Raw genomic sequence first — 14,873 nt, forward strand, 5'->3', positions numbered from 1 at the left:
TGCGTCTTACCGATTGGCTACCTGCAAAAATGGACAATCCTGAAACGCTTAATGCTGACTAAAAGAAAAGGCTTGTGCTTTGTTTTGTCACAAAGAGGTACGTGATGTTGACCGAGAATCCATCCAGGAAGATGCTTCAAAACTGAAACAGACTCTTGATGACTGGTTGCAAATTTTCAGATTTGCAAACTTTTTTAAATGTTATTTTACGATGCCTGGTTGACATGTCTTTTCTACTCAACGAAAAATGTCAGGTTAAAAGTGCATTGATTATTTTCATAAAACCCCACACCAATTGGACATTGTTGGTTTGTGAGAGCACAAAACCAGGATGCCACCACTGGGAGGTGAAAAAGCAAACTCATCGTTCCCATTCAACTCTACTTCAAGATGCATTGTGACATGCAATTGAGAGAAAAATAAAATAAAATAAATTGTCATTTTTCCTTTAGTGTCTGTGTCTCGGTGGAGGCCTGCCAGTGCGTGTGTGTCATTGTGGCTTTGCAATGAGCTCATGGAAAAAAGCCCCTCAGTGTGCTGGGAAAGAAATGCTCCGCTGCCAGGAACAATGTTGATCTTGCATTTGTGTGGCAGTATCACAGACTTGGCACAATTCTTCTCTTGGCTTTCTAATTTGGTGATTACTTCCTCTATGCATAAAATCTCCCAAAACGTGGACCCCGCTAGTGCTAGCATCTGCGATAGCATTTCTCTCAGCCCAGAACACTTTTTCTGTGTGCGTTGTTTTTATAGTGCTTGTAGTGGAACTTTGTGTTGTGCTTCATTGAGAGAAGTTTGTTCGTGTGTGTGTGTGTGTGTGTGTGTGCGCGCGCGCACGCGCCACTGTCACATGCGTCCGACCCACTGTGCTGTGTGCTTGTAGCTGGCCCAGTACCCGATGCTGCGAGAAGAGATGGAGAGAATCGTCACTCAGCACATCCGAGACCGAGAGAGCCGCACCAAAGGCCAGGTAACGTTATTATGGTGTCATTATTAACATTCGGGACATTTCTTCTACTTCATTTCGCTGGACCACAAAATGAGTTGTTCAAAAAAAAATATGGACAGCGCTACATGAATCACGTTTAATGATATTATCACTTTCCCAAGTTTTTTTTATTTTTTTTTTAGGACATAATGAGTAATATGAGCTTGTTAGGGCCATTTTGTCACAAAATAATTGATAGAATAATATACTGTACATAAAATGAAATAAAAATATTTTGTAAATGTTAAATAATCACATTTCATGATTTTTTTTCTTTCATTTATGTATACATTCTAAGCACAGCCTTGCATCAAACGTGAAACTTTACCGTTGCTACTCCCAAAAGTAACAACAATGTTCGTCAGGTGCTCCTGCTGATCGACATCGAGTTGTCCTACATGAACACCAACCACGAAGACTTCATCGGCTTCGCCAAGTGAGTCCTCGGTGTCGTTTCGAGCGAGGTAGCCCGTTCTTTGCGCCCGCGTGCTAATTTTGGTGCGTTGGATGCAGCGCCCAGCAGAGGATCAACCAGATGAACAAGAAGAAGGCGGCTGGCAATCAGGTGACTACGTCCACCATGTTTTTTTTGTTTTTTTAATGGGTCGCTCTCATCACCCTGGCAACAATGAAACATTTCACGTTTGTGCAATATTTATAATTGTAACCCTTTGGAATCAGAATTTTGGTGTACTCAGCAGGGTCACACCAAGGCTGGTTTGTCCTTAAACAAAATCTTAGTTTGGGCTTTGAAACTTGTAATCTGTCGTAGTGTTTTGTAAAAGCATACTTTCCGGTTAATATGAAGTGACGCCGTTTTCGTTCTCTTGTAAAAACGTGATTATTGTAACATTTAGTCAGGCGACAGGAAAACGGTCACAGCTCGTCCGGGCACAGTTCAACTCACAGGTCTTGTCGTAAAATTTCCCACCAACGAAATTTCCCTCAGTACATGTGCACCGATCACAAAAATGTCAATACTGCCGTGTATTGATTTATTTATTTATTCTTTGTTAACATCTGGATCCAAAACTCACACACTCACGCATGAAACTGCAACCTGCAAATAGGGCGAGCACACAGTCATGACCAAACATTCCTGATTCTGCTTTTGCATGACTTGCATCCCACTTTTGATTCCTCAAAGCCTTTTTTCGATGATGTCACCAAACTCTCTCGAGTTTTTTTGTTTCTTCTGTTCTTCGGCGCTCTCCAATTGGTTTGGTCTTTTCTTTCATGCGATTTCCCCTGTTGTGCTTCCTCTCTTCTTCTCTCGGTGGCTTGTGCGCTGCTTGCTCCAGGATGAGATTATGGTGAGTAGCCACTCTCTGCACGGCCGAGTGAATTTCAATCAGATTGAAGATGCTCTTGGTCTTTGTAAATGTTGTGTGCGCAAAATACGCTTCCCATACCAATAGTGGCTGGCCACTTGTGGTGGAAAACCCTCGGCTGCTTCCTCTTCCCTTCTTATTTCGATGTTGCGTGTTATTTTCCAAACTCATGCATTTCTATGCACGGGACGGTCATTCCGCAAAAATCGGCTCATATGGTACGCGAAGAAAAGCCATCTCTCCTCACCTCCCTTCAACACCCTCATCCTGAGCAGTGGCTCGCATGTCCCATCGGTGTTTGGCGGTCGTCATAGCAACCACCCAGGTTGGGGCGCGGGAGGGGCAAAGGTCAGAGGTGCGGTAAGCAAAGTGGCGATCTGTGCTTCCTGTTTACACGTGGATGTAGTTGGCCCTTCAAGACGCCCGCCTGCTTCTGTTCTCCGTCTTAGCTTGACTTCCTAATAGAGCCCCCTTCCAGCCTCATTATGAGTGTTTACTACATGGGAAATCGTTTGTCTTTTGGCCTCATGAAAAATGGCCTTGTGTAAGTAAACATTTCAAAGTGTTCAGCAGCCCGAAATGTGCAATTTTCAAAAGCCACAGTGGAACCTTTAAGGCCGTTCCAGAGCATTTCAGGACCTTCGATTTGTATGGCTTTCAAAACTATTTTTTTTTCCCCACAGGAAATATTGGCAACCAAATTCCTGCGTTTCGGCGTCATGCTGGCGCCATCGTGAAACCATTTTTAGCCCTCCAGGCAACATTTTGAGATTTGGCATTTGAGCATACAAGTTGATGGCAAAACATAAAAACAAATATATTTACTTGTACTATTTGGCTGGTGTTGATTTTTTGGGGGGCGGGGTTATATGTTCATCATTTTTACACAAAAAAAGAATGAAACATTCTCCTGCATCTGACTGCATGGTCTGAAAAGGGCATTTGGACAAGTGTCCCCCGCTGATGCTTGCTGTCCCAGCCGCCCGCTATATGAAATGCAGACTTCTGACTGGCAATGCACACCAATAAATGTGACTTGGCCTCTTTCACGAGGAGCCCTCGTTGGCTTTGAGTTGTAACATTCTCTCCGCATTTTCATCCAGCCGGAGAGAGGAGTTAACGATCGGTTCAAGGTAAATCAAGTCGCACATCACGTACTGTGTGTATAGAGCCCGATACTATTTGTTGTCCCACAGATGTAGTGAGTGTACTGTTTAGATACCCCTGTGGGCCAATGTATTTGGTATACATGAGATCCATTAAAAAAGGCCGGATTTAAAAAGGTAATATTTCTCAGTTTTGTGATGTTGAGAGATCCATTTCTGGGCATTGTTATCTTGATCATGGCCGAATTTTTGACACAGGTCCTGCTGGTGTTTCTAATGTTGCGGCTAGTGAGTGTTAGTGTGACATTACCTCTTGCTCGTCACCAATAATCCTGTTGCATGTCCTGTCCGTCCGTTGCCCAGGTGATCCGAAAGGGATGGTTGACGATCAACAACATTGGTATCATGAAGGGCGGCGCCAAGGAGTACTGGTTTGTCCTCACCGCCGAGTCGCTGTCCTGGTACAAGGATGACGAGGTGACGTGTTTCATTCTCTCACATGCTTGGAGGCCATTATATTTTGAAAGGAATATTGGCAAAGATATATGTCAATGTCCAAACCTTATTTTATTTCATTTTATGTTATTATAAACGGAGACCAAGATACGTCACTACCTCTCATTATCATCCTCAATGGCAGCGGTCCCCAACCTTTTTTGCTCCACGAACCGGTTTAATGTCAGACGATATTTTCAGGGACCAGCCTTTAAGGTGTGGCGGATAAATATGACAAAATAAAATTATATAACCTGCATGGAAACTGTGATATTTTCTAAACACAATGATAAACACGAATCATGACACGAAGAAGGTCCTATCTGGCCACAAAACGCTTTCTGGTCACTGTGGTAATGTTTAAACGTGTCTTCAAAATATGATACGTCGCAAATAAAAAGTGCATGAAAAATACGACTCACCATTGCCGTATATTATGCAGAGAAAGCTTGGTGCGTGGGAGGTGGCAGTCTCCCCTTGAGCTAAATATGTATTTTAAGTAGGACTCCTGATACTGTCGATAAAATGTAGCCTTATTTTTCTTGAAAATCGTAGGCTGATCTTCTGTCTCCTGGCTGGGCCTTTACCTATTCCCAAAGAAACTTTCCAAAGACGTTTGTTTTTTGTTTTACGCACTTTGCTAGCTCCTGGGTTTCAATTTAGCGGTAGCTTATCACGTGATCGAGAAGCATCCTTAACTCGCATCAAGAGTGACATAATGTAGACGGATGTAACAGAGAATCCGGTAAATTTTCAAAATAAAACATCGTTCAGGTTCCGAAATGAAAAGTAAGTTGTTGTAATGTAAGTTATTTATTCTTTCTCTGCGGTCCGGTGCCAAACGACCGTCCACGGCCCGAGGTTTGGGGACCACTGCTCTATGGCACACGTGGTGTCTTGAAAATCTGTATAATGCATCCATAACATCTTTGTCATTTTCATGATAATTTGCACGATATTTTGGAGAAGTTCTAAGATGTTATTGGAAATTATTGCAAAACAATACAATATTTTTACAATTAATATTTTCCTAATTACTGCCTCACTCATCACTCATGTCTGCATCACTTGAAGATTGATTAGACTATCGGTAGGTACTGCAGATACTTTATCCATCCCGTGAGGGAAATGAAATAAACGTGTGGTAGTTTTCACCCAAACTTGAGCCAGGAGGAACATTTCTGTTACATTAATTTCTTCCAGCAGCCGTACTTTTTTTCCACTTTGTGCTCCAAAAGTTCATTCCAGCTCCACTCAGTGTTTTTTTTTTTTTTTTTTTTGAGTCAAGTTCAGCGGCTTTTGAGTACTTTTGAGCCAACACATTTTGTTACTGGGCGGACTGGTCATAGAAAGGTCCCGTGAAGCTTTGTGGAACTTTTCGGTGCTCGCCACGCAGTCTCGCTGTCTCCAGGTTGTAGCCGCATCCCCTCAAATGCTCATATGTGAGTGCGTGCGTGTGTGTGTGTGTATGATACAGAGAGAGAGAGAGAGAGAGAGCAGGAAAGAGAGAGAGACAGAGAGAGGAACGTTTCCAAAGAATCGAGACCCCCCAACATGTCAGACACCAAAAGCTGGCACCCACATGTGCATACCAGAGCCCCTACCCCCCCAACTCCAGCTCCTCTCACCCTGTGCTGCTCACAATTACACACACACACACACAATCTGCTTCTAATAAACATACTTCATTTCAAAGAGGATGCACGGCATGAGTGGGCCAGTGAGGCAGGACGTGAGGGTGGGAGTTTCTGTCTTTTGTTAGCCGGGTACCGTACGCGTAACTTGGACGACGTGAAAGGTACGAGGAGGGGTTGGCGAAAGGTTGATGATGCGCACACGATAGTTTTTTCCTCATTTTTAGTCTGCCTCGTACACATTGCACAATCGCCTCCTCTTTGTCATGTGAATTTATTCAAACGTGGGTGCAGGGAGGACTCAAGTTGATGTGCGGTGTCATAGCTCAGTGTCAAGGCCAAAGGAAACGCATGTTTGACTGGTGCTCCACAATTTCTATTGAATGGTCATTTGTCTCTGTGTGCCCTGCGATTGGCTGGCAACCAGTTCAGGGTGTAGCCCGCCTACTGCCCGAGGACAGCTTGGATGGGCCCCGGCACGCCCGTGGCCCTCGTGAGGAGAAGCGGGTCAGAAAATGGATGGATGGAAGGCACCAATGTCCTGCCATCGAGTCCTCTGTTTGGCGCACCTCCCAAATTTCATGAGAGCAAGAGGCCATGCTCATCACTTTGTTTGCTTATTTATTTCTTTAAATTGCATGGTAGGCCTCCTCAAATGCCCTCAGGGCCCATATTGTATATTTGGCCCACCAGTTGCTGGTTGCTCACCTCAAGTTTTTTTTCCACTCAGTTCCTGAGTGGCGCACGCCAGTCACAGCCCTTACATTTAGATTCACGTACTTTCTAAAAGACGCCACGTAAATGCATCGTGAGTGGGGTCGAGTGTGACAACATCTTTTGGTGCAAGGCGCACACACACACACACACACACACAAAACTAACACTTATAGTTCTTTGGAAAAAGGAAAAACAATAACTTTTATTGGTTGGCCTCTTGTCATGGGGAAAACCCTTGCTGTAGTCTGGCATGGCAGTACACACTCTAACCAAAACATCCTGGCACTGCTTGTTGGCTTGCATACTGTTATTACTTTGTGTGTGTGTGTGTGTGTGTGTGTGTGTGTGTGTGTGTGTGTGTGTGTGTATGAATCAAAGCCTCCTGGTCCATATTACCACCGGACATACCGATTCTTTGAATCAGACATCTCGATGTAGAGAGCAATGTGTTGAAAAGCAGAAGAAAGGAAAAAAATAGCTGGAAACCAAAGAGAAATGAGCATAAAAGAGCCACGTGACTGTGAGTTTCTCGACCTCCAGCACAAGTCAACAAATTTTGACTTGTGCTGCGATATTAAAAATCATCTTCGAGAATATGGAGACGGTAGATTTTCACGGTCCCTTACCTCGGACCTGTTGCCACGGGTGACCATGCCAGGGGCACAAAGCCCCCTACAGCTTAACTACAAGGATCACAGAGACACATAAACCCCTCTGCAATGATAAGGTGACAGCAGAGGGAGGTGCGTTTATTTATTTATTTTTTCAGGACAATAACGATGTTCATGTCATTTTAAACTCTAAATTTGGTTTCACGCATGACCATTCAACAGCTTGGCTATGGAGGCTTGGGGTTTCACAACATATTGTATATGTATTGATTTACGAAAAAAATGTGAATTGTGTATTAGTTCCCGTGCAATTTTGTTGTTGTGAAATCCAACAACATGCTGCTTATTTTTCTATCCTTGTCTGGCCTCTCCCATGACATCCCATTTTTCATTGCGTGGGGGGGGCATGCCACACTGACAAAAAAATGGGGTGTTGAATTTCCTCAATTGTTATTTTTGTCAAGTGGCTGCACTCAATAGAATCATCTGGATGCAGGTACTTTTTTTTTTTTAAACTTGATTTATCGTCTACTTAAAAATGTGACTGGATCCAGATGATTTTATTTCATGGAACCTCTTGACAAAATGGAGTAAATTCAACACACCGTTTTTTTTTTCCTCTCATGGTAGGATTTTTTTTTCCCCCCTGCGAGAGAACTTTGTGTGTTTGAAAATCTGTGTGTGTGTGTGTGTGTGTGTGTGTGTGTGTGTGTGTGACTGGGCTTTCCTGACGCAGCTGTAAAGTCGCCAATACGCCAGACTTACCAACTGATCCCAGCAGTAAACATCTTAAGGGAGAGAGGGTCGGCCCCCATCACACTCACATGCCTTCTCTAAAGTGTGTGTGTGTGTGTGTGTGTGTGTGTGTGTGTGTGTGTGTGCGTGCGTGCGTGCGCCAGAGCTTTAAATGGAAACAGGCCCGCTGGTTTGCGGTTTTTGGATGCCGCTCCGAGGCAGGACGCCGCGTTTGCATTGCTTTTGTGTCTTTGCAGAGGGAATTCAAAACAGTGTGTAAAGGCCAAGCGGTACCCCCGACACCCTTTGAGGTAAACACGGTAACAAACCAGGCAAAGAGGGAAATCGAGCTAAACGTGACGTCACCCCCAAACAACCGCTCACAATTGATCTCTGTTTGCAGGGAGGTGCTCTATTCAAAGTAAAAATAAAAATAAGTCAACAAGGCAATGACAGAGTGGGCGCTCTCGACATTTTTGTGTGCTCTCTTTGCACATAACGTGGTCATTTGAGGTGGAGACATAATTGTATGCTTTGGGTTTGTCTATTCATATCCTGCACGGGTGAGCCTTTTCCTGGCTCCCCTCCTCACCTAAATTTAAATGTACTCTGTGTTTTTTAACCCTTTTGTAAACGTTTTGGTGAACATGGACCTCAAATGCCTGACCCGAGCCGATCTGGTTCATTCTGTGTCAATCAATTTAAAAAAAAAAAAAAAAAAAAAAGGAAAACTACAAGGATTAATCTATGCTCCACATAATGAAACTTTTCCTATCGTTGCAATGAGATTGTAAGAACAATAATTAGGAGAAAAGAAATCATGAAGTAAAAACAACTTGAGGAATTTAGTGAGGATATAAAGTCACGAAAGGTTAAAAATATCTTAATAAAATCAACTTATGTGGGTATTAATTTGCATTTTCAAATATTTGACAGGTAACCAAGAGACATTTTGCAAATATTTCAGTGGTATTTATTAAACATGTTAAGTAGCATCTCTTTTTCTTTTTTTTTTTTTTAAATACGTCACAAAACATGGTCACTTTGAATTTGATCACTTATAACAAAATATTGTGGGTACCTTTTCAAATATTTTTAGAAAAAACCCCCACTGAATTATGAAGTATGTACGGAACACAAGGTTGGTAACATTTTATTCGCAGATTTAAAATTCCCTTCAATAGTTGATGACGCAATTCTTTTGGGGAAGACTATTTTCAAACGTTTTAAAAGTCACAGTTGTGTAACAAACCTTTTTCGTAATTTGGAGGACGATTTAAACATCAAAAAAAGTCGAAAAAGTTTCTCATGAGTAACGAAAGTTTGAGATCTCCTAAAACATAATTATAAAGGAAAACTTTGAAGACGTTGACTCTGACAGGCTGCTTCCCAAACAAAAAAGAAAAACCAAAAAACAGTTCCAAATCAGAAGCATCTTTATTTATTTTCTTTCTTTTACAAATTGAACATGATTTAGTAAAATCATTACATTGTGTCAAGGTGACATCAGCAGCACCATCACTGAGTCACTTTCTTTGAGGATTTTGTGGTCCATTCAGAACCACTCAAATGGGTTCTTCCGCATCCCAAGTTGGGCTGAGGGCTGCTTCTGAAGTGTTGGTTCAGTTCCCGTGCTTCCCCGGGCCAGCCTAACCAATGTGCAGACTACTGTACAACCACTACTTCCTGAACAGGTAGTCTGAACACTGGGCGGGCGGGCCGGGCTTGATGGATGCTGCATTTATTTGTTTAGTTTTCCTGAAACAAAACAAAACGGAGCGCATGCTTTTACTCACTCGAACCCATGAGGATGAGGGTGAGGGTTAGGGTGGGAGGAGGCGAGGTGAGACGGAGGTGATAGCCACTGAATGGCAGATTCCGAGAGGTTCTCTGGCCAGCATCCATTCCAGCGCATTCCAGACATCTGTCGAGAGGAAACACGTTGAAAGCTCGTCTATTTCTCTCACATTGACAAAACGTTTGCAACCAAGATTTCAACTCCTCGACAAGCGTACGGCGAAAGTGCTGCCATCCCCAAATTCCCCTCTTCTTCATCGTAAATGGGCTTACCTGAATTGCATCTCTTCTTTGCAACTTCTTGTCCGCTTTTTTTTTTGAGGGGGTGAGGCGGGGGTGGGGGGGGGGCGCTCATCTTCCACATTGTAAGTGAGTAAATAGTCAAACCTAGAATAGAAAACTTTTCCCATCGTTTGCCTTCCCAAAGTTAGAACCCCCCCCCAAAAAAAGAAAAAAAAATGGCACTCCACTGCGTCCACCTTGCTGGAGGCTTGACGTGGCAGCGGACTGACCACCAACAAGTTTCCCCTCCAGGAGACAGAAGGAGGAAAATGGGCGAGCGGGAGCAAGAGAGGAGATAGGGAGAGAGAAAGAGGAGGAGCTCCCCTTTCATTCCCCCCCACCCCATTCTCTGTCCCTTTCTGCTTCCTCTGCACCCTCCCTCAGATTTGCCTTAACCACCCCCCATCCCTCCCCTTTTCTGCCACCGCCACCACCTCCCTCCCGGCCCTCGCCGGCTTCCAGGGAGAAAGTGGAAGTTCAAAGGTGAACAGGAAGCGAGGGCCATTCTTTCGGTTGTAAAGTTTCTCGATCATCCCGCCGCATCCCTCCATCCAGTCGACTCTGTCCATGCGTGATCGATGATTTGCACGCTGAAGGGATGGAGGCAGGAGATGTGGATGAGAGCGGAGGCCCGGGGAGGAATGTCTGCGTTTTGTTGGTGTGTGTGTGGGAGGAGGAGGAGGAGGAGGAGGAGGCCTTGTAATAACTCCAGATGTGCGGGCCTGTGGTCTCCATCGCACTCTCGCTCCCTCTGTTTTTGCTTCTAAAGCTGATTTCCTCTCGCTGTCAGGGCTGAATAAAGAAGCCTTTATGTCGACGCTCGCTACACACATGTGCACGGAGAAAGGGGGAGGTGACGGGCGGGGGGGGGCGGGGGGGGGGGGTAACATATAAGGGCTAAATCCGAACCAGAACAAATTACATACGGTACTGTGCTGAAGTCTTTGTTGTTGTGGCAACGCGATAATGATCGCGGAGAGCGAAGCCCAGACGCGCCTTTGAACGCCAGCGCGATGGATTTGAACTGAAACAAACACCATGTGATTGACTCTTTGCTTTCATTTAAGTGGTTTCAGAAAAAAACAAAAACATGGCATTTGGCATTTCATGGGATGCTCTTTAGGAAGGCCACACACTTGATGACACGGGGTTCCATTTTCGAGTGCAGAAGTGATGTGAGTGATTGATTCGTGGCCCTTCCTGGAGATTTTTTTTGTTTGTTTGTTTGTTTGGGGGGGGGTTGTTTTTGCCAGGCCGTTGTGAGTCTTGCTGCCTTCGTTTTTGTCTTCACTAAATGCTCTGTTGGGTTCTGATCAAGATACCGACTTGAAGAACATTCTCTTTGTCTTGAATTGTTTTCCCCGTCCGTTTCAGGTCATTTATCAATTCACCCCATCCAACGAATGACATCACGTATACCACAGTCAATGGACAGATAGTGAAACGCATTTGTTTTAGTCATTACGTGCCGGCGGAGGAATGTAGCTTTGGTTTATTCTTCCTTTTTTTTTTTTTCCTCACAAATACACAACATCAAACTTTGCTTTCAAACTGCAGGCAGGCGGGGGTAATCGGTGCTTTGTTTCCAGCTGTGTGCGCGCGGCGTACGCATGTGTGCATTTGCAGAGGTGGTGGCCAAGTGCGTGTTTGTTTTAGCTTTGGTTTCAGAGCTCGGACCTGAGCTCCAAATCAAAGCAGGCACGCTCCCGGGAGAGGCCAGTCAGCAGTACAGCCAAGGAAGGAGGGATGTGGAATGAGAGCGAGAGGAAAAGACAGAATGTGCTGCAAAAAAAAAAAAATGAAGTTGAAGTGATTTCAAGCTAAGATCTTGTACAAAAATAAAACTTCAGCAGCAACCAGATAGAGCGTCACTCTGATGTGTCATTGCATCCACAAGTGGTAGTTAGTGGGTGATTTCTTAGCGTGTAGAAGCTTTGAAAGTCCAATTTTCACTTCATACATACGGTAGGGCCGAATGAATTAGAATCACCATTTAATATGCGATTCTTTTTTCAAGGTGTTGTTCCAACGTATCGTGTGTCCCATGTTTTGGTCTTACAGGTTAGGCTTATACAAAAATAAAAGGCAAATGAACCATGAGTTGCACGGTCTACTACTTCCTGCAGTCTGTGCAGCGGATCAAAAAGTAAACTTTTAAGGAACTGCAAGATCTTCACTTGCGGATCATGTGTGAAATTGGCCGCTGTAAAGTGGGCTCTTGGCGAAAAGCTATTTGATCGGAATACAGCGCTCACAGCGGAATGCTTCGAAGATGATGCACAATGAGAGTTGGCCGAGTTGCCAGGCAACGCCCTGCGCACATGGCACATCAAATACCCCCCACTCCCTCCAATCTATAATTTACAACCCATTATTACGATGGCTGTATTGTTTGTGACCGGCACTTCAACTGCCGTTAGCATTTGGAAATGCTCTTGCACTTTTTTTTTTTTAATGATATACAGTATAACGTCAACCTTCCGTCCACTTTGTAATGTAAAAGCTTGAACGGTTAACCTTTATGGAAATTTACACCTCATCGAATCAGGCCCTCTTTGTAAAATTTTTGGACACCCTTGCCAAGGTTTGTTGTCAAATTATCTATTCACAAACAAAACAACTACTAGCTCATCAAAATTAAAACATCGTGCACTGAACGCTCAAATATAAAGCCGACGTCAAGCAATTGATTTTGGCCAAAAGCGATAAATAGCCTATATAGTGTGTTAGGGATATTCATTTGTCTTGCAAATGTCTATCGTAAAACTAGAAATGTCAAGAAACTAATTCTGTCCATTTGCGTGCAAGTGCAAGTGAGTGTTTGCATTGTGTGAGCGGCTTTGTCTCCATAGGAATCTAATGGGGCATACAAAGTGGGTGTCATAAGCATCGCTATTGTGTCTGATCATTGTGGTTTGGGGCAAAAGTGTGGTTTTTGTCAGACTGATGAGTCACACATTGAATATTTTTCCTCGTGTATATTATGAAACCGATCCAGAGCATTTTTTGGTGGTCCAAAGGCTTCACGGAAACAAAGGATGGCAAAGACTTGAATAAAAACAGAGCCAACGAGAAGGGAGAGGAAACCACGTAATTCTATTCTACTCTTCATGATGTCTATTATGCGGCGACTAAATTTACTTTGTTTCCCGTAAGCGCTCATTCGGATTTTTGTCTTGCAAACCTTACATTCTGGCAGCTCGCTTGACTGTGGAAAATTCTCTGAGAAAGTCATTCGCTTCGCGTTCGGATGTGTGTGAAAGAACGTGGTTGGGAAGACTGGCGCTCTACATAAAAAACAATTTTACCATTTCGAAACCAAAATAGTGGAATTCCCCTACTCTGCCCGAAATCTCAGTCGAGTCGCTGGAACCTCAGACGTGTTTGCTTTGCATATTATGTAAACCTTTTCATCACAGGGTTAGAGTGACAGACATCATGTTTTAACCTCGGATCTTGAACATCTCAGTCTGGAGGTGCGCTTGCATGTCGTATTCATTTAGAGGTGCACTAACGTTTCTGACCATGCACAACTTGTGGGTGAGTTTGACATGTGCCGTATCGTGCCGCTATCTTTCTTTGCTTATGAGTAAAAGGCACGACCGTCATCCACGTCCCAGCCCCCCCCTCCCTTTTTTTTTCCAAACTAAAGTAGCCCCCAAGGTCGCAGTGGCTGACCTCCTGCAAAAGTAAACGCAGCATGAGTAATTAAGTGATTAGCAATTAGCTGCTAAGCAGGAAGTGGTCACCGAGCTGCCAACCTGAATACAATGAATGAATGTGTCATTGTCAGGTTACCAGTATTTATTTTTATTTTGTGTGTGTGTGTGTGTGTGTGTGTGAAAATCATAAAGCTCTCAGATTAAAAAAAAAAAAATAATAATAAAACTTCAGAACCAATTGCGATTCCAACCTGGCAACGCGAACCACAATCACACTGGACACTTTTTTTTTTTGTCATGCTCAGTCTCCAAAGGATTTTGAACTGCAGGAAGATTAAAGAGGCAACCATTAAAAAAAACAGTTTAGTGTATCACAGAGATTTTTTTTTGATGTAAAGTAAATTTGATAGCAAATATTTGCCTTTTATTCAACCTGCACATTCGTTGTCCATCGAATGAACTTCATTCCTATTATTCAAATTACGTTTCCATAAGAGGCCTTTCAAATTAGGGTTTTGAGCCAGGAGGAGGTTTAAAAAAAAAAAAGAGTGAATCAATAAATGACAGGTGCCAGTCATGGGAAAGACGATGTGACGTGTCATTCGTGATCATCAAATTGTTTGCTCTGTATGAAATGAATTTGACACCGAAAGAAAATCAGACACTGCCGAGTTTCCAATACATGTGACTACAATGTTTCTTCTCCCTTTGGGTTCTGCTGGGTTCCTCTAAAAAAACAACAGAATTATTTTCACGGTGGACAGCTTTGATAAGGATTCTAATCGAGACGAAGGGGCTGCCCCTTGCCCGCATCGTTATCAGATATGGCTCGATTATAAACGATGTGCGAGAAAGCCTGCCACCATTGTCGCAAAGATAACCGCTGTGTATTTTTAACACGGCGCCCACCGATGAGTGCCCACAAAGTTCATCCCGGTCGTAAATCACTCGGCCTCGCCGATTAAAAATCCTGACGTGCTGCTTTTCTTTAAAAAAAAATAACCACATGACGACTGCACTCGATGTTACGGCGCTCCCTTGGCGTTTGCTAATTTCCAAGTGGCTCACGTTATATTCTTTTGTCGCAAAAGAACAAGGCCCTTCTTTGAGTTTGCGACAAAACCGCACGTCAAAAGTGTCTACGGGGCCTCACGCAGCCTCACCACGCGTAGACTCGTGAAGCTGTGTTTCGTTTGTACAGACGGAACTCAATATTGCAACGGCGGAGGAGCGACGGGAGGGAGAGGAGGTGAAGAGGAGGCTTGCGAAAATTGCCGCTGGCTGCCACCCAGGGCCCGGCCTTTGTGCTAATGACGGGTTAGAAGCGATGTTATTGCTCCCAGATGCCGTGCGGCTTCCCCGTCACTCCTTTGATGCCCGGCTCAAGTCCCTCGAACTTCTATCACGCCCACGTCCCCGTCAGACAACATGCCATAATCACGCCTCTTTTAGGCTTGCTCCCCTCAAACGACGCTGAATTGCGAAATGTGTAATAGGCTGCGCGGCCAATGTTTC

General features: G+C 43.9%; 1 protein-coding gene across 11 annotated transcripts in view; it reads left to right on the forward strand.

Annotated features, from left to right (window-relative positions):
* The window catches only part of dnm1a (dynamin 1a), a 35,016-nt gene that overhangs the window by 10,217 nt on the left and 9,926 nt on the right, over positions 1–14,873 (forward strand). For 9 of the 11 annotated variants that reach the window (XR_015103399.1, XR_015103400.1, XM_086134171.1 and 6 more), the window contains exons 11-16: positions 884–970; positions 1,354–1,424; positions 1,502–1,553; positions 2,290–2,301; positions 3,423–3,452; positions 3,789–3,902. Coding sequence is in view for 9 of the 11 variants with exons in the window: in XM_086134171.1 (XP_085990297.1) it covers positions 884–970; positions 1,354–1,424; positions 1,502–1,553; positions 2,290–2,301; positions 3,423–3,452; positions 3,789–3,902 (366 nt within the window). In the remaining 2 variants the exon portion in view is untranslated. The remainder of the gene's footprint in view (positions 1–883; positions 971–1,353; positions 1,425–1,501; positions 1,554–2,289; positions 2,302–3,422; positions 3,453–3,788; positions 3,903–14,873) is intronic. The other 2 variants (XM_086134176.1, XM_086134174.1) reach the window with 1 other exon arrangement.

This window comes from Hippocampus guttulatus, chromosome 17 (assembly GCF_054856545.1).
Source record: "Hippocampus guttulatus isolate MCC_2025c chromosome 17, RoL_Hgut_1.0, whole genome shotgun sequence".
Classification (NCBI taxonomy): domain Eukaryota; kingdom Metazoa; phylum Chordata; class Actinopteri; order Syngnathiformes; family Syngnathidae; genus Hippocampus; species Hippocampus guttulatus.